Source organism: Gopherus flavomarginatus, chromosome 3 (assembly GCF_025201925.1).
Source record: "Gopherus flavomarginatus isolate rGopFla2 chromosome 3, rGopFla2.mat.asm, whole genome shotgun sequence".
Lineage (NCBI taxonomy): Eukaryota > Metazoa > Chordata > Testudines > Testudinidae > Gopherus > Gopherus flavomarginatus.
This window is the reverse complement of record NC_066619.1, coordinates 187,273,171-187,300,005: the sequence shown is the minus strand read 5'-3', so window position 1 is coordinate 187,300,005 and position 26,835 is coordinate 187,273,171. Positions and strand designations below refer to the sequence as shown.

At 40.0% G+C, this 26,835-nt stretch overlaps 1 protein-coding gene across 6 annotated transcripts in view; it reads right to left on the bottom strand.

Moving 5' to 3' along the window:
• Positions 1-26,814, bottom strand: part of ABHD18 (abhydrolase domain containing 18) — a 56,383-nt gene extending 29,569 nt beyond the window's left edge. The window contains exons 1-8 of one of the 6 annotated variants that reach the window (XM_050946630.1): positions 26,483-26,814; positions 17,454-17,562; positions 6,757-6,841; positions 5,379-5,479; positions 3,119-3,197; positions 2,943-3,027; positions 1,336-1,363; positions 232-370 (exon numbers count right to left, since the gene is read on the bottom strand). In XM_050946630.1, coding sequence (XP_050802587.1) covers positions 232-370; positions 1,336-1,363; positions 2,943-3,027; positions 3,119-3,197; positions 5,379-5,479; positions 6,757-6,841; positions 17,454-17,545 — 609 coding nt within the window. In that variant the 5' untranslated portion in view covers positions 17,546-17,562; positions 26,483-26,814. Of the gene's footprint in view, positions 1-231; positions 733-840; positions 986-1,335; positions 1,414-2,942; positions 3,028-3,118; positions 3,198-5,378; positions 5,480-6,756; positions 6,842-17,453; positions 17,563-26,482 lie in introns of those variants that run through there. The other 5 variants (XM_050946626.1, XM_050946624.1, XM_050946628.1 and 2 more) reach the window with 5 other exon arrangements.
• Between the last annotated feature and the right edge of the window lie 21 nt (positions 26,815-26,835).

The window sequence follows — 26,835 nt, the reverse complement described above, 5'->3', positions numbered from 1 at the left end:
AGAGTTTTATGGTATATATACAGTGAGAATACATCTGCATATCCTCAATAATGGCATGTCATGCCTAAATATCAAGTTATGTTGCTCATTATTCTAAAACTTGTTCATTTTAAAATAATCAGCCCATGTACACTGTAAACTGTTAGGTTTCCCTAGTTATTAATGTACATATATAATGCTAACAAATAAAAAAAAAAGAAGAAATTTCTAACAGTAAATATAAAGGCTTACATGTCCTCCCATTGATATTCCAGTCATTCCTAGAGGTCCATAGCCCTCTCTCTCTAGCCAGTGCAAAAGAGCTGCTGATTCTAAAACAAGAGCTCCTCCCATCACAAACAGGTCCGAGACATTTTTTAAACTTGATCTTCTTTCCTCACCAGAAAAGAAAAAAGAAATATTTTATTTTCCAATATCAGATGTGCACAGTCTTCATTTAATCAGTCTACTTTTAAACAGAGCCTGGTCATACCCCCAGTGAAGCCAATGGCTGAATTTCTATTGAATTCAATAAGAGAAGGAGTGAGTCCAAAGTCTTCAGTATCTTTCTACATTCAAGGCCCACAGGATGTGTATTTGTTTCTTTTTCTTATAATTTTTTGTGATCCAGGCTTAAATGAAGACTAGAAATAAGCACCCTCTAAATTACTAGTGTAGAATTAAGGAACACCATATCTTCAAATAACTGAGGTGCTGCAAGCACTGGAAACTCATGAGCAGAAATCTTCTGTGCTGTGAAGGAACAACAGTCCTTTTTATTTTAAATCAAATAAAACTAAGTGATACAGTGCTAGGTATACAAGATGTCATTGGCAGAGACAACTTTTTTTCCTTATTTACCTGTTTTACATCACTGAAAAATTGCACACAACATGTGAAGAGCAATCAGTAAGTCAGCTTTGGGAGCAATCATCAGTGCCACTGTAAGACTGAAATTATAAAGTGGGAAGTTTGTCACTGCACTGAGAAATCCGTGTAGTGTCTCCTACAATGCATTAAACAAATTTAAAGAAAAAGAAGAAAAATTGAAAAGCTATTCAGTTTCAACTCTCACAGTGACCAAAAGTCTAGTATTTGTTTGCATATTGGGGCTGAACAGTGCAATTACTCCATGTGCTCAACACTTAAGTGAATGGAGTATGGCTTACAGAACAACTACAGCACTGTGCTTGGACAAAGCAGTTTATTGTAAATATTATGTTTTCAGCATCATGTCTCTAAGTTACAGAAGGCTACAGCCCTCTTGAGCCAAAATATCACTATACTTCGGATATATTTTGAGTCAGGAGGACAGAGTATTAGAACTGTACTGTGAGAAGTAATCTTAATACTTACATTTGGTCCTTAGGTTTTCTGCAGCCATGTAAAGACTCAAGTTAAAGAAAATAAACGTAAATATATTCATTTTCTAGGCATCACTACATAACTTTTTATTTTAACACTTACATTTTAAAATTGAGACTAAAATTAAAAATCACTTATGTCAGCAGTACAATGATGAATTCAATTCTGTAAATTAAATTATTACCCAATTACATTGTTTTATTGGTACAAAATAAAATCAAGTGTAAATTGTGATGAAGTCATTCGTAATTTAGGACAGTGTGCTAATGAAATAAGTAGTAAAGGGAAAAAAAGGAAGTGATATAGTCTGATTCTTCTGAGTGAAACCTGGTGCAGGCATTTGGGGCAGTTACCCAACACTGGAAAGGAGGATGGATTCAGGCTGGTAGCTTTTGTCAACAGAGAGAAAAAAATGCCTAAAATGTTAGAGATAAGCCAGGTGAACATTATCAAAGGGATTTGTAGTACCAACAGTTTGTATTCAACAAGTGAAGGCATGAGAAGTAAACACTTTTTTGGGGGGATGGGGGTGGGACATTTTGTGTTAAAAAAAACAAACACATCCCCCTCCTCCCCGTCACTCCATCTCCCAAAAAAAGGACATACTTGGCTTTCATTTGGCTGTGGCTAGGAGAAGTTTGTCTAGTACTTGATGACTGGGTTACAGAGAGATCGGTATCAAACTAGTACCCCAGTAACCAATGAAAGTGGTTTGGAAGGGTTTTTTTGTTTTTGAAACTCCAGAAGAGCAACACCTTATGCCATAGCCAGTCTAACACATCATCAGCATTGTATTCCATGGTTATGCACTTAGAGATACCACTTTGGTTGATGTAATAAGATTACAGTAAGAAGTCACGTCTCTATGACCAACAGCCATATCCCTACTTTCAACTGATCTATGCCAGTGGCTCTCAACCTTTCCAGACTACTATGCCCTGCGTAACCCAAGTTTCACCTTACTTAAACTACTTGCTTACAAAATCAGACACCAAAATACAAAAACATGTCACAACACACTATTATTGAAAAATTGCATACTTTCTCATTTTTACTATACAATTATAAAACAAAGCAATTGGAATATAAATATTGTACTTGCATTTCAGTGTATAGTATATAGAGCAGTATAGACAAGTCACTGTCTGTATGAAATTTTAATTTATACTGATTTCACTTGTGCTTTTTATGTAGCCTGGTGTAAAACTAGGCAAATATTTAGATGAGTTGATGTTCCCCAGGAAGACCTCTGTATACCGCTGGTTGAACACCACTCATCTATGCAACCTGTACCATTTGGATAAAATACTCAAAGAGTCCTATGGCACCTTATAGACTAACAAATGTATTGGAGCATAAGCTTTTGTGGGTGAATACCCACTTTGTCAGACGCATGACGTATTCACCCACGAAAGCTTAAGGCGCCAGTACATTTGTCAGTCTATAAGGTGCCACAGGACTCTTTGTTGCTTTTCACAGATCCAGGCTAACATGGCTACCCCTCTGACACTTGATAAAATAAAATGTTATTCTATCTTCCTCCCCTTAGTTAGCACTTTGTGACATGTTAAAGCATTTTGTTTTCAACAAAAGGATATAGTAAGGGTTTTCTAACAATAGAGAAGCCATGCAAGCCTCTTTGATCATTGGACGGGCCATTAGTGTGCGTCTTCTCCAGTAGTACTAAAGAGGAAATATTTAAACAAGAATACAGTTAAAAGATTACTGTTAAACTTAAAAGTTTTAATGAGAAATTAAAGTTTTATATACTTACATGATCTCCAGTACCCGCTAGATGAATGCATACAGGTTTGTATTTGCTGTTCCATCTCTTGGGTATTATGAATTGAAACCTATCAAAAGTACACTATTTAATATACAAGATAACACAGCAAGATATTCACCCTCAAGCAAGTTAAACCACCAAACTACACTCCGAAAAAACAGTTTGGTTACATGCTCAGGCAAACTGCTATTAGTCTAGCAATATAATTTTTTCATGAATGAAATTAAGAACACATCCAAAAGCTTTCACCTTCAGAAGGTCACAAGCGCCAAGAAGAAAGGGAGTTATGAGCTGAAAGGTCACGCTTTAAATGAGATTACTACTTCATTATTGTATTCTAAACTTTACTGAATAGAGACATGGGAACTGAGATTAGGCAAGTGTGGCTAGATCCCCTAAACAGCACACACTTTTCTCCTTCAGTGGGGCGGTGGAGGGGACTGAAACTGAAAAAGGAACAGTAAAGTTTAAAAAAAAAAATACAGCTAACAAGTATTTCTATATAAATATAAAAAAACCAGTTTCCCCTTCTCCCTTCTCTCTCCCCTCCCCCCAAAAAAAATCACTCAGTTTCTTCAGTTATTCTCTCCCTTACCCCACACCAAGCTTTTCTCAGGCCAGCTGAGCACACAAGCAAACCACTTCTGTTGAGCTATTGGTATTTCACCACAAGGGGGTGTCCTGTTGCAATAAAACTTGCTTCTTTATGTAAAAACATTCATACACAACTAGCTAAACTATCCATATTTGAAAAGAACACAAAATTTACTACAGTGCTGCTTTTCACACATGAAGACTACTTAAAGCTCAAAATAACTTTTATTAATGGATTTAATTTGATGTTATGAGCTTGAAAGAAAATCACCTTGTCTTTATCTTACCTAATGCATTTTGGATTTTTAATAGCACCTATAACTTATCTAACCACTGCATAACAGTATGTGGAAACTATTAGTAAACTGCATTTTCAGCTGTGGTATCAGTTAGGCCAGGAATTGTAAGTAGTGACTCCCTTTATACCCAACAAAAGGGAGTAAAAGAAGCCTACTGAGCCTTTTTTGAATAATGTCTTCAGAGATGGCAAACTGTAACAAAACAAAAACAAAAAATGTATTGACTGGTCTCAGGTGTTGATGTCATAACACCAAGGCCTCCTAGATTGAGGTAAATTTTTATGCCCAAAGCAAAGCTTTAAAAACTTAAGATTTCTGCTAGCAAGAAGTCTAGCTCTGCTAGCTAGAAGCCAATAAAAAATGATGCTCCCCACCCTACCTCCAAAGCAAGGCTCGGTGGACACCCTGGTGAGAACATTAGTATAGCACCACCACCCAACTGCTTGAGTGTGTAACTGCAACAAGACTTCCTCAAGGGTACTCGTACTTTGTACTACTAGTACTAGGCCAAATTCAATGTATGAACTACACTGAAGTTAATATATATATGGTTGAATTCTGATAAGAAGTGGAATAAATTAGTAAATATGGAGCGTTTCTTAGGAAAATACAGAACTGAGAAACTATTTTCTTGGAAAAACTGCTGGCCTTTACAAAAATTCATATTTGCAAGGGAATTGAATTTCTCCATCTTGGACATGCGATGTGAGTTGTATATCTCAAACAAAACAAAAAACACAAAACAAGTATTTTTAAAAAAGGAAGAAATCAACCTCAAAACATTACTTGATGTTGTGGCAGACTGATAAAGACTAGTAAATCCAAGTCAAGGCTGTTTGTTAGTACTTTTGCTTATATATGAATTAATTCCCCCCTTTACAAAGGAGGTAGGTTAAGAACAGATCATAGTCATATGAGAATTCTCTGGCTTTCCTGCCTCAAAGCTAGTTATCAAAACACAGTTATAGATGTTCCATTAAATTAAAACTTTAGTAAGTGAACACGTAAAACTTTTCTAATGGGATTACATTTCCATTTTCAGAATTAAACCACCTCTTCCACATAACACGTCGTGTTTTGCTAGGGTCACCTCCAATTTAGAATAAGCTCATCTAGAAAATAAACCATTCATCCAAGGATGGAACCATCAAATGAATTACCTGTGTTTTCACTCTAATTTAAAACATCTAAATATTTTTCAGAGATCACAGTATGAACCATTTTTAAACAAAATGAAGTATTCTGATTGTAGCTGTAATAAAGAATGTAGTATAAGTAATTTTTATAATAAAGATTTCTTTGATTTCTCTACAGAGCTAGTTTCAGAACCAAAACTGTTACTTCCTTTCCCTTACCTTGCTATGATGGATTCAGTTGGCAGGATATTAGGAATGTAGTGAATCAAAGGGGAAATGAAGTGCCCATCAAGTATTTTACAGTCTGATTGCTCCTCAACCTATGGAGAGAACTGAAAGTTAAAAGTGTGTATGATCAGCATACATTATATGCACTGAAGGCTGAACATTAATATATGGGTTCCTAGGCTGGAATCAAATTTGAGCACAAAAATCCACAAGCAGTTTTGAAAGTATAATTTCAATCATCATATTACATGAGCATTAAAAAAAAAAGTCTACCACGAGCCTACTCACTTAAATAAAAATCAGCTCAGTTATAACAAAATTCAGTTTTTAATGCAATTAAAGTTTAAACAGGGGTTAGGGGGTTTTGTTTGTTTAAACTTTGTTTGGTTAAACTTTTAAACAATTCTTTAAGATAGGACATACCCGTGTTTTCTCCCATGCCACCCCAAAGGATGGAAAAAACTTCACAATGAAATCTGTACAGCTATTGCTCTACCTTTTTAAATCCCTTCTTACAACTCACCGCTGCAATGATGTAAAAACCTGTCTGCTGCTGATGGACAGACAGATGACTAATTGAAACAACTTCTCACCTTCCCATTCCTTTCTTCCTTACTAAGTCCTGACATTCCCCTCATACTACTTCTACTCTCAATGAAAAATACCAAAATATCTGGTTTACAGAACCATGCCAGTCACCAGTTTCATTTGCTTGTATGTTACTTCTCCCTCCCAGCCCTTGGTTTATACCTTTTGGATTTTATAATCTCAGGGACAGGACTGTCCCTTATATGTGTCTGTGTCACACCCAGCACAATGGGTCCTTAAATCCTCACTGGAGCTTTTGGGCACTACCATAATAAGTGTTTCTTTAATAATACTAACTGGCTACATATCTAGTTACATGCAAAGTACGCTTTCTTCTCTTTCCCCGTGGAATCCTATAATTTCCAACCACCTCTACAAACTCCTCTATATATTTACTCCTTTCTTGAATATTTTAGTGGTCTTTTCATCAAAGGACAACTGGGTGTATCCCTCTGGAATCTTTCCAGAAACTCCTCAGTCAGGCAGAGGAACTACTAGCAAGAGAAGCAAACTACATACTCCCCTTGCAAATGCTTACCACATTCCTTCTGCCACTCTGTTGACCCAAGATCACTCCCTAAATTCTGATCCCAGATCAGTAACACATGCTGTACTGACATTAGGTTGAGCCAAAATATCAATAAAACCTACAATTCATATTGCACCAAACCTAATTTCTTTCCTCTCCAGTACAGAGAACTTACTAAAGACTTCATTTCACTTCACTCATACATAATATGTGAACATAATTTTCTAAGTTACATTTTTTGCTATTGAATACCTTGTCAATGAACACTGGATAATCTCTTGAAACCAGCTTCTGGCACTCTTCCCGGTTTCCAATAATCTTTCTGAATTCAAATATTCTGTTAAAAAGCAAAATACAGAAGAGAGTCAAGCCTATTTTAATGGAGTATTTCTTTCCATTAAAATCAGAAGTCATGCTTTTATCTGAATTAGTACATCTTTCATGTATGAAAGAGGCGAAACTAAAGGAGAGACAAAGACCAGGAAGTTATTTAATTTGAAATCAACTTCTCATTTCTGGGTAAACCAGCCTAGTGAGAGCTGCATCAGTTTGGCTTTCACAGGAAAGGAATGGCTAGAATTGTTTTACTACACTGCTTGGTTTTGCCAAGTTTTTAAAATATGTTATAACTTTTTTTATGAAGACTTAACTTCCAATTTCAGCCTAGGTCAGATTAAGGCATAAATATTATAGGCCCAGGCCTAGGATACTAGCTCCTGGAGTCGTGTGATTACACCAGACTCTCACCATTCATTTTAAGAAAAATTAAGTTTAGTCCTCATTGTTGTGAAGAAATACTTTAAAGTGTAGCCTAATTGATGCAGTGACAGCTACCTGAATCTGCAGATTACTTGAAATAATGGATCTGAGAGGGGTTAACTGCAAGACCTATGGCTCTAGAGGACCCTGTACAATATTTCCTCAGAAGAAAAGTGAAATGGTGGATCCGCCCACCACAGCAAATTAGCCCAAAACCCAGGGTGTAACACTGGATATGTCTGCACAGCAACTAGACACCAACAGCTGGCCAGTGCTAACCAACACAGGTTCACGGCCTGCAAGGCTGTTTCATTGCTATGTCGACTTCCAGGCTCAGGGTATGTCTACACTACGGGATTATTCCAATTTTAAACAAACAGATTTTGTAAAACAGATTGTATAAAGTCGATTGCACGCAGCCACACTAAGCACATTAATTCGGTGGTGTGCATCCATGTATTGAGGCTAGCATCGATTTCCGGAGCGCTGCACTGTGGGTAGCTATCCCGTAGCTATCCCATAGTTCCTGCAGTCTCCCCCGCCCATTGGAATTCTGGCTTGAGATCCCAATGCAAAAACAGTGTCGCGGGTGATTCTGGGTAAATGTCGTCACTCAATCCTTCCTCCGTGAAAGCAACGGCAGACAATTATTTTGCGCCCTTTTTCCCCTGGATTGCCCTGGCAGACGCCATAGCACGGCAACCATGGAGCCCGTTTTGCCTTTTGTCACTGTCACCGTATGCGTACTGGATGCTGCTGACAGACGCGGTACTGCAGTGCTACACAGCAGCATTCATTTGCCTTTGCAAGGTAGCAGAGACCGTTACCAACCCTATTGCACCATCTGCCATGCCATTGTAAATTGGCGATGAGATGACTGTTATCAGTCGTTCTGTACCATCTGCTGCTGTCATGGGTGCTCCTGGCTAGCCTTGCTGAGGTCGGGCAGGGGCGCATGGACAAAAATGGGAATGACTCTCCGGGTCATTCCCTTTTTTATGTTGTATCTAAAAATAGAGTCAGTCCTACCTAGAATATGGGGCAAGTCTACTTGAGAACCAGAGAGCACAGCCGCTCCATATCAGAGCCCCAGAGATCCCACAGAAATGATGAGCTGCATGCCATTCTAGGGGATGCCCCTGCAACAACCCCACCCATTGCTTCCCTCCTCCCCCAACCCTCCTGGGCTACCGTGGCAGTGTCCCCCTATTTGTGTGATGAAGTAATAAAGAATGCAGGAATAAGAAACACTGACTTTTTAGTGAGATAAAATGAGGGGGAAGCAGCCTCCAGCTGCTATGATAGTCCAGGCAGTACAGAATCTTTTCTTTAGACATGAAAGGAGGGGGAGGGTGCTGATGGAGCTCAGCCTCCAGTTGCTATGATGAAGACTGTTACCAGCCTTTCTATACCACCTGCCAAGAATGACTGGGAATCATTCCCATTTTTACCTCATCGAGGCCAGCCAGGAGCACTCACGGGCTGATGACGACGATGGATAGCAGTCATATTGTACCGTCTGCCACCGGGAAGGGGATGCTGGTGTTCAGCACTCCAGCACCCCGTCTACCAGCAGCATGCAGTAGACATAGGGTGACATTGAAAAAAAGGTGAGAAACGTTTTTTCCCCTTTTTGGGGGTGGGGGGGGGAAGAGGGCGGAGAGGGTGCAAATTGATGACATATACCCTGGAACACCCGGGAAAATGTTTTTGACCCTTCAAGCACTGGGAGCTCAGCCAAGAATGCAATGCTTTTCGGAGACTGCGGGGACTGTGGGATAGCTGGAGTCCTCAGTACCCCCTCCCTCCCTCCATGAGCGTCCATTTGATTCTTTGGCTTTCCGTTACGCTTGTCACATAGCACTGTGCTGTGGCCTCTGTCTATCATAGCCTGGAGATTTTTTCAAATGCTTTGGCATTTCGTCTTCTGGAACAGAGCTCTGATAGAACAGATTTGTCTCCCCATACAGCGATCAGATCTAGTATCTCCTGTACGGTCCATGCTGGAGCTCTTTTTGGATTTGGGACTGCATCGCCACCCGTGCTGATCAGAGCTTCATGCTGGGCAAACAGGAAATGAAATTCAAAAGTTTGCGGGGCTTTTCCTGTCTACCTTGCCAGTGCATCCGAGTTCAGATTGCTTTCCAGAGGGGACACAATGGTGCACTGTGGGATACCGCCCGGAGGCCAATACCGTCGATTTGCGGCCACACTAACCCTAATCAGACATGGCAATATCGATTTCAGCGCTACTCCTCTCGTCGGGGAGGAATACAGAAATCGGTTTAAAGAGCCCTTTATATCGATATAAAGGGCCTCAATGTGTGGACGGGTGCATGGTTAAATTGGGTTAACGCTGCTAAATTCGGTTTAAAAGTGTAGTGCAGACCAGTTAGGCTCTGGGACTCTGCAGGCTGGGAGAGTCCCAGAGCTTGAGCTCCAGCCCCAGACTGGAAGTCTACACAGCAATGAAACAGCCCAGTAGCCTGAGCCTGAGTCACCTGACACAGGCCAGCCACAGGTTTTCCTGTGCTGTGTAGACACCTACCCACTGAGGCCTCACTTCTGCCTCTTCAGAGTGAAGGAGAGGGGACCGCTGCTGCCAAGTAAGACCGGGGACAAATATATAGGGGCCTATGCTGCAGCCTTTGTCTTGCTTGGAGAGGAGGTAAGCAAGCTTATTGCTGCTACTTGATACGGGGACAGGGCCATAGCACAAGGCAAGGGTGTGGGGGCAAAGTCTTAATTCAATCCCAAATATGGTAAGAATGGCAATTATGTGATCCCCTATAGGGAAGCCAACTACAGAACACCATTAAAGTGACATCTCCAGCATGGAATAAAGTTTAGTAAAGTAAGTTAACATTAGCTAAGCCTACCTCATAGGGACTAGATCTTGCACTGGCAGGGGGAAAGTGGGCTAACATTTTTTCCAGCAATAGCTTATAACCTCTGCTAGGACATAATATAAGAATAAGAGCTGGCAATAAATCACCTGGCATGCAAAATATCAGTGTCTCTAAAAGAGAACTCTGGCGAGTGGCTAGCTCTCAACGTCTTTGTATTTTCTGTTTCTCCTGTACCTTTACTCAGGAAGAAAATGCCAGTAGATGTCAGGGTCAGAACTACAGTCAAACTATAAATACATTTGCACCTGCAATATATATCAAGTGACACATACTTCCCTAGTTTTACAATATATGTTATTACACACATGGAATAAGCTTACTTCCCCCCCGCCCCCAGTCTATCCTGTAATCTAACCAATTTCTACTCCACAACATAATATTTTTAACTAGTTGATATGTTTGGGTTTTCACTTTTTTAAATCCCTATTATACAGAAATGTGAATTATAGCAAATGCTATAGTTAGTTATAAAACAGCTTCCATTTTAACCCATTATTTCAGATACAATAACCAGACAGCTTTCTGGAAAATATTCAAGTGCCTTTGTCTGACTCTACTGCTTTTCTGGGAGCAATAGTGGTTGAGAGATAATTCCCCCAAATGTTACAATATCTCTGGTGCATCTCATCCAGATTACCCTTGGGAATTTTATTTTGAACATATTTAGGAAATGCCATTCTGTTTTTCTATATAAATGCTCATAACTATCTGAAAAAGTGACCCTGTTACAGAGTCACAAAGAAAATAAACTCATCTTCAGCAAATGCTTCCCTTTCCCATTCATCCAAATTAAATTTAGTTTGATCCTCAGAAGGATGACCGTTTCCAATAATAATAGAATGTTACATGTAACAAACAGCTCTGAAGTTTTCACCTATTCTATTTTCAATGGAGAGAGACAGGGTTGAATGGAAGTTATGAAGTCAGTTGGTATTGGGCCAAAATTCTCAAGTGACTTGCCATACAACAGATCAACAGCCAAAATTAGCATTAACCATGAAACCTTGTTCCAGGAATTTCATAGGATGAAAACAGGGATTCCTACCACTAGTTTAAGAACTAGCAGCACAAATTATGAGCACTTTATACAAAGCACTAAAGGAGTATGGTTGAGGTTGGAAAATTCCCAGCTTACCTTTAAATTACATGCAGATGAGATTGATTGTTAGATACCAATATTAATTCATGTAGAATATACCAAGGTAAATTCAGTCATTTAGTCAAATGGAGTTTTACAAAGGTTAATCTGGCCCATAATCTTTAAACTGTGAATGCCTTTTCACTATATGGAAAAAGTCAGTCAATATAACTCTGCCTTAATGCCCACAAAAAGGTCAAAAATGGACAATTAGTCCCCAGAAAGCATAGTTTTAAAGTTTCAGCCTCTGGTTGAGAAACCTGTCCTCCGTACTGCCCCTATGAATTTCATGCTCTAACAAGATGTGAGAGTGGACTTCATTCCATTGACTGAGGTCTGATGCAACAAAGAGATTCAGAACTACTCAAATAGTGTCGTTCAGGTGTTGAGGTAACCAGCTCGGATCAGCCAATCATTGAGGTAAGGATAGACTCAAATGTCTTTCCTTCTCAGATCTGAAGCCATGACCTCCACGCATTTGCAGAAGACCCTCAAGATCAGAGAGAGAGGCCACAAGGAAGCACTCTGCATTAGTAGTAATACTTTCCCACAAGTAACCTGAAATATTTCTTTGTGGTTGGGTGAATTGCAATATGAAAGCACGTGTCTTGTACGTAGAGTTGTAAACCGATCTTGAGGATCCTATGTGGGGATTATGGACATCAGCATCACCATCCTGAACTTGAGCCCACAGATCAATTTGTTGAGTCAGTTTCTGGACGGGGCGACATTCCCCTTTCTACTTGTGATCAAAGTAATTCCAAGGGCATTCTTTTACTGCTCTGAGTTGCAGGAGGTAATCCACTTCCTTCCTGAGCAATATTTCATGAAAGGGATCCCAGAAGGGACTGGGGATGCGGGGAGGTTTGCAGGGGAGTGCAACTGGATAAAGAATCCTTGCCCAAAAGATTCCAGAACCCTTTGGTCCCAGGTAATTTGCTTCCATACCTCCCAAAACAAACAGCTCTCAAAAAGGGGGGTGGGGGGCAGGGAAGAGCTGGCTCTGCAAGGCTCTCAACTGCACATTCAAACCTGCGATTTCAAGGTAGATGGAAGGTGTGCATCAGAGGAGGAGGGGGGGAGAAGATATCTTCATCTGGAACTTCTGCCTCTTCTTCAGTGGCTCAGACAGTCTCTGCTCTCTGTAATAGTACTCAAATGGTTGTGTCTGCCTTCGACAGGGCTGAAGCTTGTACCATCTCCTTCATGGAGCCAAGATGCATACATCCAGAGAGTAAAAGGTTGCCTTTGATGTCCTTCAACATGCAAATAGCCTAATCAGCATTCTTATTAAAGTCACAATCCTTAAGGGGGAAGCCCTCAATGGTTAATTGAACCTCCTCTAGTATTCAAGGACTGCAATCAGGAAGCTCAATTAATTGTTACTATGCTAGCCATACTACAGGCCACTGTAGGAGAGGTGTTGAGAGCAACCTGTATTGAAGGCCATGTAACCAGCTGTCCCTCCTGCACCTGGAATTTAAATTCCTTGTTGTGTTCCAGTTGGAGTTTGTTTGGGAATTGGGATGCATGAGCCCAGTTAAGAAAGCTGTATTTATCCAGGAGTGCTTGGTAGTTAATAATGAATGCTTATAGGATGGCTAAAGAATACAAATTCCAATCAAAGAGGTCCACCAACATTTTAAGATCTTTATCCCTGGGAGTTGCTTTATGTGGACCCTGTCATTTGGGCTTCTCTTGGACAGTGACTATGATCAAAGAGTCAAGAGTTAGATGGCTAAAGAAATATTCAAAGCCTTTGGAGGTGATCTGATAGCACCTGTCCATTTTCTTAGATGTAGGCACCATAGAGGCAGGAGTCCAAAGGTCTGTAACTGATTCCATTAAGCCATAGGTGCTGACTGTGTGGGTGTTCCAGGGCTGGAGCACCCACAGGGACAAAAATTAGTGGGTGCTTAGCACCCATCGGCAGCCAGCTTCTCCCCCCACCCCACAGTACCTACCATCTGCTGGTGGCCCCGCCAATCAACTTCGCCTGCTTCATCCCAGCACCTCCCACCTGCCACGATCAGCTGTTCTGTGGCAGTGGAGGAGGGACGGGAAGAGGCAGAGCATGGGTGGCGGCTTGGGAGAAGGGGTCGGGTGGGGTCAGGGCCTGGAGTGGAACAGGGATTCAGAGAAAGCTGATGCCTGTGCATTAAGCTGTTATTTATTGGCACTACCAATCTGCTGGGGACCTGAACACGTGCAGAATATGGAGAAGGTAGTGCAAGACAAGTCATACAAATTTAGCTGACATCTTGGAAATCCCAGTCGTCTCCTGAGAAGTTCCTGGAAGATCCAGCAGTCATCAGGCTGGTTTGAAGCTATAACAGTTCACTGAAGACGACAAAAATCATTGTCAGGACACGTCAGACTTCCTTCTTCTGCAAGTCCTCTTGCTCACTCTCTGCATCAGGTGCATGAACTGCCAGATAAGCAAGACCTACAAGGGAAGGGTGACCTTGCTGTAGTTGCCTGAGAGGCAAATGGAGTCTTGCGAGTAGGATGCATCCCATCTAAGATTCAGAAAGACCATGACTGCATGAGATTCTGGAAAGGGGTGCAGGCCATGATGGGTCCCGTGCAAAGTACTGCTTGTGATTGTCCCTGCAGTTCCTCATGTGGATTTCTGAATGCTCTTTCAGACAGACAGAGTAGGCTCGTAAGGTTCCAGGGACCAAAGCAGTTGGCTGAAGCACATCTCTGGAGTGCTTGAGTAGAAACACGAGGCTCCTGAGCTGGCGACACTGGGTTTCTTAATAGAAGACAATGAAAACTTAGGCTAGTCCAGAACTGTCAACTCTCCCAGTCCTGTGAACTGTGTAGGTACTGCAAAAAGAAGCTCTAGAGGTGAAGATTAAGAAAGAAAGGTTGCCAGTACCATCATCAAGTTGGCGTGAAAGATGTCGGTGCCAAGGTTTTCGTTACCAAAGGCACAGTCTTGGTCAGAATATGCTTTCGGTGCTGGTCCAGAGAAGTCTGAAGAGTGCTCTTGAAGCTGGCTTCAGCGTCAGCTGCTTGGATCATTGATAACATATACTGGACACAAAGACTATTGAAAAGTGCACCAATACCAGTGGGACCTAACCTGTGCCTTGACTTCCCTCCTAAGGTGAAGTGTTTGGAACTGGAGAGGACCATCATGTCTCCCATAACCATGCAAACAGTGTTCCTTCAGGCCTCTCTCTTCAGAGACCTAAGCTGCAGTGAAGGATGTTCTGCCTGACTCTGGAGTGGAGGAACAGCACATACACAGAGGTGGAGATGGAAGCCATTCCTTCCTGCATTCACAGTAGGAAAGAATGAACTGGAAAGCAACTGAGTCTGTCTCTGCCCTTTATACCTTTGTCTATAGAGTGCTGGAGGTGCACAGGTCACAGGTGCAGCCCCAACAGACATTGCTACTCAAAAGGCCTCATGAGCATGAGGTTCAGGTGCACCTGAAGTGGAATATATGTGGACAATCCACTTAAAGAATCCTACATTTTGGAATTAATTTAACCAATGATCATTCTTTAAATACCTTGGAATAGTTAATACCATTATTACTAGTGTTAGCATTAAAGCAGTGCCAACTGAGATTGAGGCCTCATTGTGTGAGGCACTGTGCAAATATAAAACAGACTCTGCCCCCGAGAGATTACAAGCTAAATAATACATCTTGTTGAAAAAATTATGATAATGTTTTTCCCTGTTTTAAAAAAGAAGCTGTTTCATTGAAACTGAAATTTTCTGAGCGAATGTGTTGATTTTAGAACATAAGAACGGCCATACTGGGTCAGACCAAAGGTCCATCCAGCCCAGTATCTGTCTACCGACAGTGGCCAATGCCAGGTGCCCCAGAGGGAGTGAACTTAACAGGTAATGATCAAGTGATCTCTCTCCTGCCATCCATCTCCACCCTCTGACAAATAGAGGCTAAGGACACCATTCCTTACCCATTCTGGCTAATAGCCATTAATGGACTTAATCTCCATGAATGTATCTAGTTCACTTTTAAACCCTGTTGGTCATAGCCTTCACAACCTTCTCAGGCAAGGAGTTCCACAGGTTGACTCTGCGTGGTGTGAAGAAGAATTTCCTTTTATTTGTTTTAAACCTGGTGCCTATTATTTTCAATTGGTGGCCTACTTCTTATATTATGGGAACAGTGAATAAGGAAAGGTTATTTACTTTTCTCCACAACACTCATGATTTTATACATCTCTATCATATCCCCCCTTAGTCTCCTCTTTTTCAAGCTGAAAAGTCCTAGCCTCTTTAATTTCTCCTCATATGGGATTCGTTCCAAACCCCTAATCATTTTAGTTGCCCTTCTCTGAACCTTTTCTAGTGCCAGTATATCTTTTTTTGAGATGAGACAACCACATCTGAACACAATATTCAAGATGTGGGCGTACCATCCATTTATATAAGGGCAATAATATAGTCTCAGTCTTATTCTCTATCCCCTTTTTAATGATTGCTAACATCCTGTTTGCTTTTTTGACTGCCTCCGCACACTGCGTAGACATCTTCAGAGAACTATCCACGATAACTCCAAGATCTTTTTCCTGATTTGTTGTAGCTAAATTAAATTAGCCCCCATCATATTGCATGTATAGTTAGGGTTATTTTTTCCAATGTGCATTACTTTACATTTATCCACATTATATTTCATTTGACATTTTGTTGCCTAATCACTTAGCTTTGTGAGATCTTTTTCAAGTTCTTCACAGTCTGCTTTGGTCTTAACTATCTTGCACAGTTCAGTATCATCTGCAAACTTTGCCACTTCACTTTTTACCCCTTTCTCCAGATCATGTAAAATTTCAATTAAAAAAAATTGAAAAAAGTATTTGATAAGGTCAAAATGCTGTTTTGATGTTTTTGTTTTAATATTATATTATAAAAAAATTAAAGATTTCAAAATAAAAATTAAATGTTTTGATTTACCCCCAAAAAATGTTTTCAAAAATTTTGTTCTGCAGTAAATTTTGAAATTTGGCTTTTGTTTGAATTTGGACAACTCTAAACAGACGAACCAGACAAATGGTTGTTGGGAAAAGAGGCTAAGCTATCTAAGTCCATTTAAGGATGAACTGTTGCAAATTTAACCACTCTACTCTCTGGTAGTCTCAATGTACGTTTACAGCTCTCCACCAACTGCTACAGACAAAAACTTCCTCAACACAGTTCCTTGCTCAATGTATTCTTTTGTTTGTAGTGTTTATGTTTGCACAAAGTCAGTTTCTCAGAAATTTAGATCTATAATTTTCATTTTAGTCTAATATGATATATTATGCATTTTATACACTCAGTTATTCAATATTTAAAACTTAAGAAACCATAATAAGTTGCTTGTATAAAAGCAAAAGCCTTTTAGAACCAATCCACTCAAAGATTCATTAAGAGGAATTAACATTGTATTCAACTATTTTACATTAAAACTTTGGGAATATATCATGCTAATATATAAACTTTACACAAACATGAAATCAAAACCTACAAAGCAAAAGCTCTTTCTTGTTCTTAATCAACTCTAAAAGGAGATTTTTCTCTCTATATAACTCATGAAAAATGGACGTGCAAAATTTAGCCACAGTTTTTCCAAGAGAAACCAAATGGAGAAAGCAAGGCATATACCTATCCTATATTGTACGTTTTAAAGTTTGTATTTGGCAAACTAACTTCTTTATAAACCATTAAGTAAAAAGAGAAACCAAGTTAGTTCTTTTCTAATTTTATAGGAGATGCCTCCTTCAAAGGAGTTTTACAAGCTTTGTCCTTGGATAACACAAACTATCTAGCTAGCTTTATATAAATTCAAGGTCTTTTAAAATGTTATCCTACACCAGGATGTTTAAGTTTCCATTAATTGGATTCTTTGTTTTTAAACAAAGACTGTAACAGCATCTTGCATTTATACACTAAACTATTTTGTTGTAAAGAAAAATATATTAATTTAAAAATTTAAAAAATTACCGAGTTTCTGAAATCTAATTAGTCCTATAGTGTGGTGTTTTACTTTTTTTAGAAAATGGAAAATAAAACATTGTATTTTTAGTAAAAAATGTATCTGTTCACAGTATTTAAAATACATTTACTTAGATTAACAGTATGAAATATTCTGATTTTTTTCTGTGAGGAAAAATAATCACCTTTTCAGATCTTCTGGTCTTCCCCATCCTCGAATGAAAAGTTTAGTGAGGAGAAGCCGTCTGTACAAAATATCCAGTTTACTCACACCCATTAGTAGCAAGTTAACATCTAAAAGGAGAAAATAGGTAGAAATGAGGCCTGAAGTAGGTGGTTTGTAGGAATATCACTTATTTTTTCTTCTCAGCCAACAAGCAGCCACAGCGAAGAAGCTCAACAAGGCATTACAGCCCCTCTGAGCGAAAGTCAAGCCCAAAGAATCCAGTCAAACCCATGTGAAGGGGAGCAAAGCCCAAAGAGTCCATCTGTTCATATTTTGAACACTTGCACAATCTGTAGTGCATAATTTTGAGGGCTCACGTAGGCACAACTTTAGGGTTACCATATTTGAACTCCACCCCTTCCCCGCCCCCATTCCAACCCCTTCTCCAAAGTCCCCACCCCAACTCCATCCCCTCCCTGCCCCATTGGACCCCTTCCCCAAATCTCTGCCCCGGCCCCACCTTCTCCCCATGAGCGTGCTGCATTCCCCCTCCTCCATCCTCCCTTCCAGCCACGTAAAGAGCTGTTTCGCGGAGAAAGCACTGGAAGCAAGGGGGAAAAAGCAGGCACTCTCTCGAGTGATCTACACTCACTCTTTCTCAAATGATCAACTCTTCTTTGGGGAAAAATAATAATGGCAAAATCCTGGACGTTTTTAGATATTAAAAGTTCCTCCCGGATGGCAGTTTAAGAACCAAAAAGCTGGACACGTCCAGGGAAATACGGACGTATGGTAACCCTACACAACTTAGAAGAAAATCTTTGTACTCCCATTCAGTCCCTGGATTCCACTCTCACCTTCCAGAGAAAAACTGCAAAAGTAAAACTATAATTTTGATGTAACAAACTATATGATGCATCCTATTTGGTAAAATTGGATTTGAAGCATAGATATGGATCTTCAATTTTAGATGCTAGAAGAAATTCAGATTCATATTCCATCAGCTACATTTCAACCTCTTCCGTCTGTTCTAGTCTCAATTTACAAATAGATGTGAAGAACATTTTAATCATAATTTCAAATACTGTTAAATTTCTGACCATTACATTTCCTTACAGGTTCGTTTTTGAAATATTTCCATATTCAAAGGAAAACTAATTATCCAAAGTTACCAGAGTGATGAGTACTTATCTTATCCACAAACAAGTTTTGTTATGTTTTTATACCAGTACACGTTAGTATCATGACAATAATTTGGAAGAAATGCATCTTAATTGTAATTAGGCTATTTTTTTCTACAAAGGGGTAAACTTTGGGGGACACAAAGCAGGTTACTCAGTGATGTTAGATAGATCACACAAGTTACCCAGAGGACAATAATACTGCCAAATTTTAGGAATGGAATCCTAGTAGATGGAGAGAGCTTGAAAAAAATTGGGGAGTTTGATTTTCTTGCAGATGTAAGAGTATATGCTCTGTGGAACAACATCTATTTATCATACTGAAAGTAAGTCATTTTACATGAACTAATCTGAGTGGAGAAAATGCTTTTCAGATCTGGGAAGATCCCATTATCATTAATCCAGTTTTTCATGGAAAGCTCTTTTATAGAACAGACATAACTACTGTGTCAACCTTGCACTATGAGTTTCCTATTACTTAAACTAAGCCCGTGATTAGCAGAGTTTTACCACCAATTCTCCCTACATTTCTCAATGCAAATTCTAGAAAATTTGTAATGCGCTTTAAATTGCAATTCTCTTCGAAGTCGAGACACAGACAAATTAATGATGTACTGAAGTGAGAGGATGCTATTCAGCAGGCAATTATATGGTCCCAATATCTCTCATTAAATTTGCTTGGCTTTAACTTTGTGATCAGTGCTATAACTCAGAAAGGAAAGTCCATTTTCTTCAACAACATATAAAACGAAAGCTTTAATTCAGATTATATCAAATCCCTACAAAAATGCAAGAAACTGATGCTAAGGGTATGGATGTTTGCTAGAAATGTGGGGTACAGGAACACTGCTACAGGAGTGCCCTGTCCTGATTGAGTTTTGGAAGAATATACAGGGTGAAATTAATGTTATTCCCAATTTCCCATTTAACTATTCTGTTTAAAACCTGTTTGTTCTTGCAAACCTGAAGTCACTGTACCTCACAGAATCAGAGTAATTCCTCCTACAGGTCTCTGAGATGGCTAAGAAAACAATATTGCATTCTTTAGATAAGTGCTGCAATGAATTGAGGGTTAGCAGCTCTGGGACAGTAACTGAGGCTTTAGCTACACTAGGAAGGGTTTGCTGATAGAGCTATATCAGCAAATCCTCCTAATGGAGACACAGCTTATACCAGCAACATTTCTTTTGCCAGTACAGCTTATACCAGTTCCCCAAACAAAAGTTATGATGGTGAAAGGACTTATTTGTAGGTATAACTGCACACACAATAGGACTTATACCTCTTAATCAACGGTGGTAAACTGGAAAAGCATACTATCAAAATCCTTGACGGATTCCTTTCAGTGAAGGATACTTGTTACTTATGTTGAAGTTTGATCGGCAAATGGTAGTTTACTGACAACATTTTAGCTAAAAAGCTACACTTACTAAAATAATGCGGCGCCACTTCTGTGCACTTGATACACCAGGCAAAAAAGTTAAGCTATTGGTTGTGTGCGTCACAGAGCATATGATCTTCCAATTAAAGTTTCAGGATTTTTCTACACCTAAAAAAACAAATGATTTAATATCAATTAAAAAATTTAATGTCTAACAAAACACCATTTGTTGTATGAACCATATGCTGATTATCCCATTATCAGTACATTTCCAAATTTCTATCCACTGCATGATCTAAGGAACCTTGCTTACAACCCTTGATTTATGCAGTTGTAGTTCTTTAATTCATCTAGTTTTGCATCTGAAATGCTGTTAACTTGAGCCCATACAACACTCCAATTGCAAGCTCTCTTAGATATAAAAAAAGATTAGTGTTCACACACTAATAATGCAGTACTTTGCATGTCTATAAAGCCAACTACTGAAGGATCTCAGTTGTTTCTAAACAAAATAAAAACTAATTTTTAGAATAAATATGTCTATTTTTATAAGCCCAAACTTCAAAAACAGACTTCAACAAGAAACTACAGAACTGGAGTTAATTTGCAAACTTGACACCATTAAATTAGGCCTGAAAAAAGACTGGGAGTGGCTGGGTCACTACAAAAAATTATTTTCCCTCTGTTAATACACATTCTTATCAACTGTTCGGACTGGGCCACATCCACCCTAACTGAATTGGCCTCGTTAGCACTGACCCCTCACTTGGTAAGGCAACTCCCATCTTTTCATATGCTGTAAATTTATACCTGCTTACTGTATTTTTCACTGCATGCAGTTGATGAAGTGGGTTATAGCCCACAAAAGCTTATGCCCAAATAAATGTGTTAGTCTCTAGGGTGCCACAAGGACTCCCTGTTGTTTTTGCTGATACAGACTAACAAAGCTACTCCTCTGATACCTATACTCAAACTAAATTTGTGTAACTGTGCAGGGGATGGGACTGATAGCTCAGTGGTTTGAGCATTGGCCTGCTAAACCCAGGGTTGTGAGTTCAATCCTTGAGGGGACCACTTGGGGATCTGGAGCAAAAATCAGTACTTGGTCCTGCTAGTGAAAGCAGTGGGCTAGACTCAATGACCTTTTGAGGTCCCTTCCAGTTCTAGGAGATAGGTATATCTCCAATTACAAAATATTCAAAGAACAGGAACAGTCCTACATTCTGATATATAAAACTTAATGGACAGAAATAAGTACTTTATAACCACTGAAAAGCCAAGAAATTTTGCTTTCTAGTAGTATGAAGCCTTAATTCCTAGTTCTGCCAGTCTCAAGCAGTGAACTTTAAAGTCACATTATTCTTATCCACAGCTTGCTTGGTTTAGCCCACTGTCTTCACTTCAGTACCTTCTAATCTTTTAAAATTAGATTAATGAAAAGCTTAAATCATATAAAATAATCTGAGACATGACATCAGTCACATTGATATTGAAACATTATGTGAGGACCATCAGAACAACATGATTTTAAAGATGGCATGTTGCAAGATATCTAAGCTCAGAAACGCTTTGGTAAACCAGTACAATTGCTTTCAGAACCTTTCTTGTTCAGAAAGGAAAACTATAACTCTGCTGCAACTATGGCAATATTGCTCTCCACATAAAATGAAAGGAAAAGGCACCATTGCCAAGGTTAGAATCACCACACCAAAAAAATCCCTTGCAAAACAAATTTTGCTTCCTTACTTACTGAGAAACCTTGAAAATTGTTGCTTTGGTTCTAGCTACTGTTCTTGGCTGCTGTTCAGTGCTGATCTTTAATGACTCACGAGTAAATATTTCACTGATCTCAATTGTCTTTCCTCCTTTGCTAATGTGTTTTGTTACCCTGTTTATTACATTTTATTCACCAGATTTCTGAACTACTCTAAGCATTACTGCCTATTCTGCTCATTTCCCAGACAAATTATTAAAAAAAAAATCTGAAATATCAAACTGTTACTCCATTTCGGTTAATGGGCCACCAAGCAATATGGATTTCAATCATCAGGTTTAAAAAAATAGTTTCCGAAATGGAGTCATGTCCCGCTAATTACATATCACCAATTAGAAGCTCATTCAACAGAAGGGCTTTTGATTCAGTTTAGCTACTAGCAAATCAGTAAATGAGATGTATTTTGAATAGATCTAAGGTTGGCCAGGATAACAGTAATTAGATTAAAAGTGATTTTAAGATAATAAGCTGATTATTACATCAACCCCAGAACAACTGCTAGACAACTGGAGCTTGTTAAAAAGGGATGCTAAGACACAGGATGAGACAATTCCTTATATTCAATCAACTGCATTGATTCATGTAAGGACTGCCCAGCAGTTCAGGACCATTTGAAATAAAGAAGATTGAAAATGGGGTAAGAGCCCCCCTTGGAAAGGGTTCAAAAAAGGCTACAAGAATGATTCAGAGCCTGGAAAACATGACTTACACTGAAATACTTGAGAAGCTCTATTTATCTCAAAAATCTATTTATCTTAACAAAGAGAAGGTCAAGAGATGATTTTATCATAGTCTATAAATACCTACATGGGGAAGAGATTTATGAGAGTATAGGGCTTGTATAATCAAGCAGAAAAAGTGAGAAAGAAATCCAATGGCTGGAAGCCAAAGTTCGCCAAACTCATACTAGAAATTAGCTGCAAATTTTAATAGGCAAGTAGCCTTTGGAACAACATGCCTAGAATGCAGTGGACTCTCCATCATCTAACTCAGGAGTAGATATTTTTCTAAACATATGCACTATGGGTCAAACAGAAGTTGTGGGCTTGATGCAGAAATTACTGGGTGAGGTGTTTTGGCTTGCATTACAAATCAGACTTTGGCTACATCTACACTGCACACTAGCATCGGTGGCACAAAGGGTATGCATAGCTATATGCTGCAGTGAAAAGCAAGCTACATCCACACTGTGGTGTGCAGTTACATGTGTCAGTGAAAGCTTATAGCAGGGAGAAGGAAGCAGGGAGCTGCTAGAGCCGTTCCCTGCTTCCTCCCCCCTAAAAGAACCTCACACCGCTGCCACTGCCAGCCTTTCTCCATGGCAGGGAAAGGCTCCAGCAGCATGACACTACTGTGCTGTGGGTAAACTGTGGGTCAGGATGACAAAGTGGTTCGCGACCTCATTTTAATGGGATTGCCTGGGCTGGCATTAGACTTGCTGGGGGCTGAAGTAAAAGTCCAAGCCCATACAGACAATGACTTGTTTTTACTGCTCTCTCTCTCTCTCTCTCTCTCTATACATACTTAAATGTAAGTACAATATTTATATTCCAATTGATTTATTTTATAGTTATATGGTAAAAATGAAAAATTAAGCAATTTTTCAATAACAGGGTGCCGTGACACTTCTGTATTTTTATGTTTGATTTTGCAAGCAAGTAGTTTAAGTAAGGTGAAACTTGGGGGTATGCAAGACTCCTGAAAGAGGAACAGTAAGTAGTCTGGAAAGGTTGAGAGCCACTGGCCTAAGCAATGTCTCCCTGTCTACACTGCTATTTATTTATTTATGCTAGGGGGACCAGCCATGTATGTATGCTACACACCACTATAAGAAGTGGGCTGTGCAGAAGTACACTTTATGATCATAGTGACCCCCCTCTGGCCTTAAAAATCTATCAGTTTAGTGCCAGGATACTAACTACAAAATTGAATAAGAGGGGAGAAATGGCCAATGGTCTACTGTGGTTATTTATTGCCATTTTATTTTTAAAAACTACCGTGTATACTATGCCATAAGATTGGTGATATTTAGGGGAGAGGAACACAAAATTCTAATACAATTTACAGTGACTAAGTGTCCTAATATTCTGAACTTCATTCAATTAAAAGTTGTAAACTGTTCTGGAAATGGTGAAATGTAGTCCAGGGTTTAAAAAAATGCACTACTACAAAACTGTGAGAATTTTTAAAAATTATGACCGAGATGTAATATTCCAGAGACAGAGACAGGGGAAAGAGGCAGTGAAACTTCAACAGTTTAGGGTAAACTTTTCTGAGTCCTTTGTATGGAGCAAGAGCTTTATCGCTTTGAATTCATATACTGAATACTATCTATACATCTCTGCTAGTGTACATGTATACTCCCTCTATATACACTTATACATAACCCTAATTACATGATTATCACCACAGCAAACTAGAAATGCCTAGTAAAAATGGCAATATATTTTCTGTGCCAGAGTCAGACAATTCTTGCTAACAAACTAATCTGATCCGGCTAAGAAATTATACGCATTTTCAATGCACTAGCACAGAATATTCACCATCATTCAAGATCATGATAAAAATATCCCTTCATATCAAAGTGACATGACACATTTATCTTTTCCAGTACAAGAACTGGGAGCATAAAGATGACCGAGAGACCACTAGGATTATTTTTTGTTAATTTGAGAACTATATTTTAAGCATAACTGGGTATAAAAATATTTATGGAGAAACCAAGTGTGACATTGCACTCTATAAGATTTTACGAAAGTATGCTGATGAGTGTGAATATAATGTAACTAAAATATGCTTCATGCAAAAGATCTCTTGTAAGGTATCATTACAAAGCTTATAATCTACTGTGTGGGTCATCCTATTTGTATAAATGTATCACTCTTGTATCTGAAACTAGAAATATAAAATATAACTTTGAGGGCCTATTGTAATTGTGCAAAGTGTGGGCCATTAATGGTGGTTTGGAATCTTGATGGCTCCAATTAACCAGGACAATTGTCTGCAGATAGCTCTATTTTACTTGTGAGTCTTCCTGTATACATGTGTGCTGGCAAGTGGGTAATGAAGTCTTACAGTGACATATGATCATATCGCCCGAACTGGAATCCATCTTTAAACCGGTGCTTTTCCATTGAGAAACAGGGGGTGGGAACCAAGAGGGACACAGGATTCCTGCCTTATGCAAAAGATACATAAGTGGTAGGAATAGAGAAAAGGAGACAGCTATCATGAGAAATCCCCTAGCTACCACCTGAGCTGGAACAAGGGTTGTGCCACGGGAAAGGATTGTGCCCAGACGAGGAAGGTATCCAGTCTGTGAAAGAAACTTATTGAAACATCTGTGAGGGTGAGATTTTATCCGTATTAGCCTTAGATTTGCATGTTTTATTTTATTTGCTAAGTCACTTGGTTCTATCTGTTATTACTTGGAACCACTTGAATCCTACTTTCTGTATTTAATAAAATCACTTTTTTACTTATTAATTAACCAAGAGTATGTATTAATACCTGAAGGGGGCAAACAGCCGTGCTTATCTCTCTATCAGTGCTATAGAGGGAAAACAAGTTATGAGTTTACCCTGTATAAGCTTTATACAGGGTAAAATGGATTTATTTGGGGTTTGGACCCCATTGGGAGTTGGGCATCTAAGTGTTAAAGACAGGAACACTTCTGTAAGTTGCTTTCAGTTAAGTCTGCAGCTTTAGGGCATGTGGTACAGACCCTGGGTCTGTGTTGGAGCAGACTTGTGTGTCTGGCTCAGCAAGACAAGGTGCTGGGGTCCCGAGCTGGAAGGAAGGCACGGGCAGAAGTAATCTTGGCACATCAGTTGGCAGTTCCCCAAGGGGGTTCTGTGATGCAACCTGTTACATCAAGATCCTCAACAAAAAGCACTACATAATTTGTCAGCATCGTCACGTAGTCCTGATTATATATGGATTCTTGTTTTACTTGTTGGTCTTGATTTATATCTGTTGATCACTGGTTCAGTCTAACATTTACTTGATCAAAGTACAAACCTAAACAAACAGATCAACTGGAGAAAAAGCAGATACTTTCAAAAGCGAAGCATAAATTTAACGTAGTAAGTTATAGAAAGAAAACACCAAGCAAGCTGTTGTACCAGATACAATGCAAGCTATAATCTGCAGGCAGATGACAAGTAGAAACCACAATATTTTTCTGAATAACTGTTTTAGGGTATGGGTTACGCAGAGGAAGCAGAGAACATCAACTGCCCTGTTACCTTCCACTCCAGGTTTGGAGAAATGAAGCCAAGGCTGTGATAAGACTGGATTAGTTTCGCAAAGGTGTTCTGGAGCGGGGCAGGTGAGCGAGCAGTGACAAGATCGATAAACAGACCCACACGGACAGGTCTTAAAACAGCAGTCTCGACTGCGTAAGGGTGGGGGCCTGGCCATAGCCAGGTGCTGGAACTAGGGGTGCCCCCGAGCTTGAAGTAGTAACAACAACCAAACACGTGGTTTCCGCCTTCAAACCCCCACTACAAAATTGTTTCAGCATCACTGGGCATCTGCTGCTACGGAGACCCGGGGGAAAGCGCACACACTGGGCACCAGCTGGCCAGGGCAGGGCAAGCGCTCTCCCACCAAGGAGCAGGAAGGGCGGCAGGACGGGCACCCGCAGGGAGAGGACGGTGGGGCGAGCCCGGCTGCCCGCACCCTTAGGCTGGAGACAGTAAGTTACTGACCGCAGGCGGAAACGGCCCTTCTGCTTCGAGTCGCGTCCGCAGCAGCAAACAATCGCGACGCCGTCCCGTGCAGCAAGTCCCCGCCGGCAGCCGGCGAGCCCCCGGCCCTGAGACGGGGCAGAGACTCCCACCACCCGACACTTTCCCGGAGTCACTCACTGAGCCGGGCAGGGGGCTCCCCGCGCTCCCAGCTGCTGCCGCACATGGGGGACGGGACGGGCCCGCTGCTCTCGGGGGTGTCGGGCGGGCAAGGGCTGAAGGTCGCTACCGGGCGGTGCCAGCCCCTCCCGCAGCTCACTTGATGAAGCGGACCGGGGAGAAGACTAGCTGCTAGCAGCCAAGCTCACACGTAA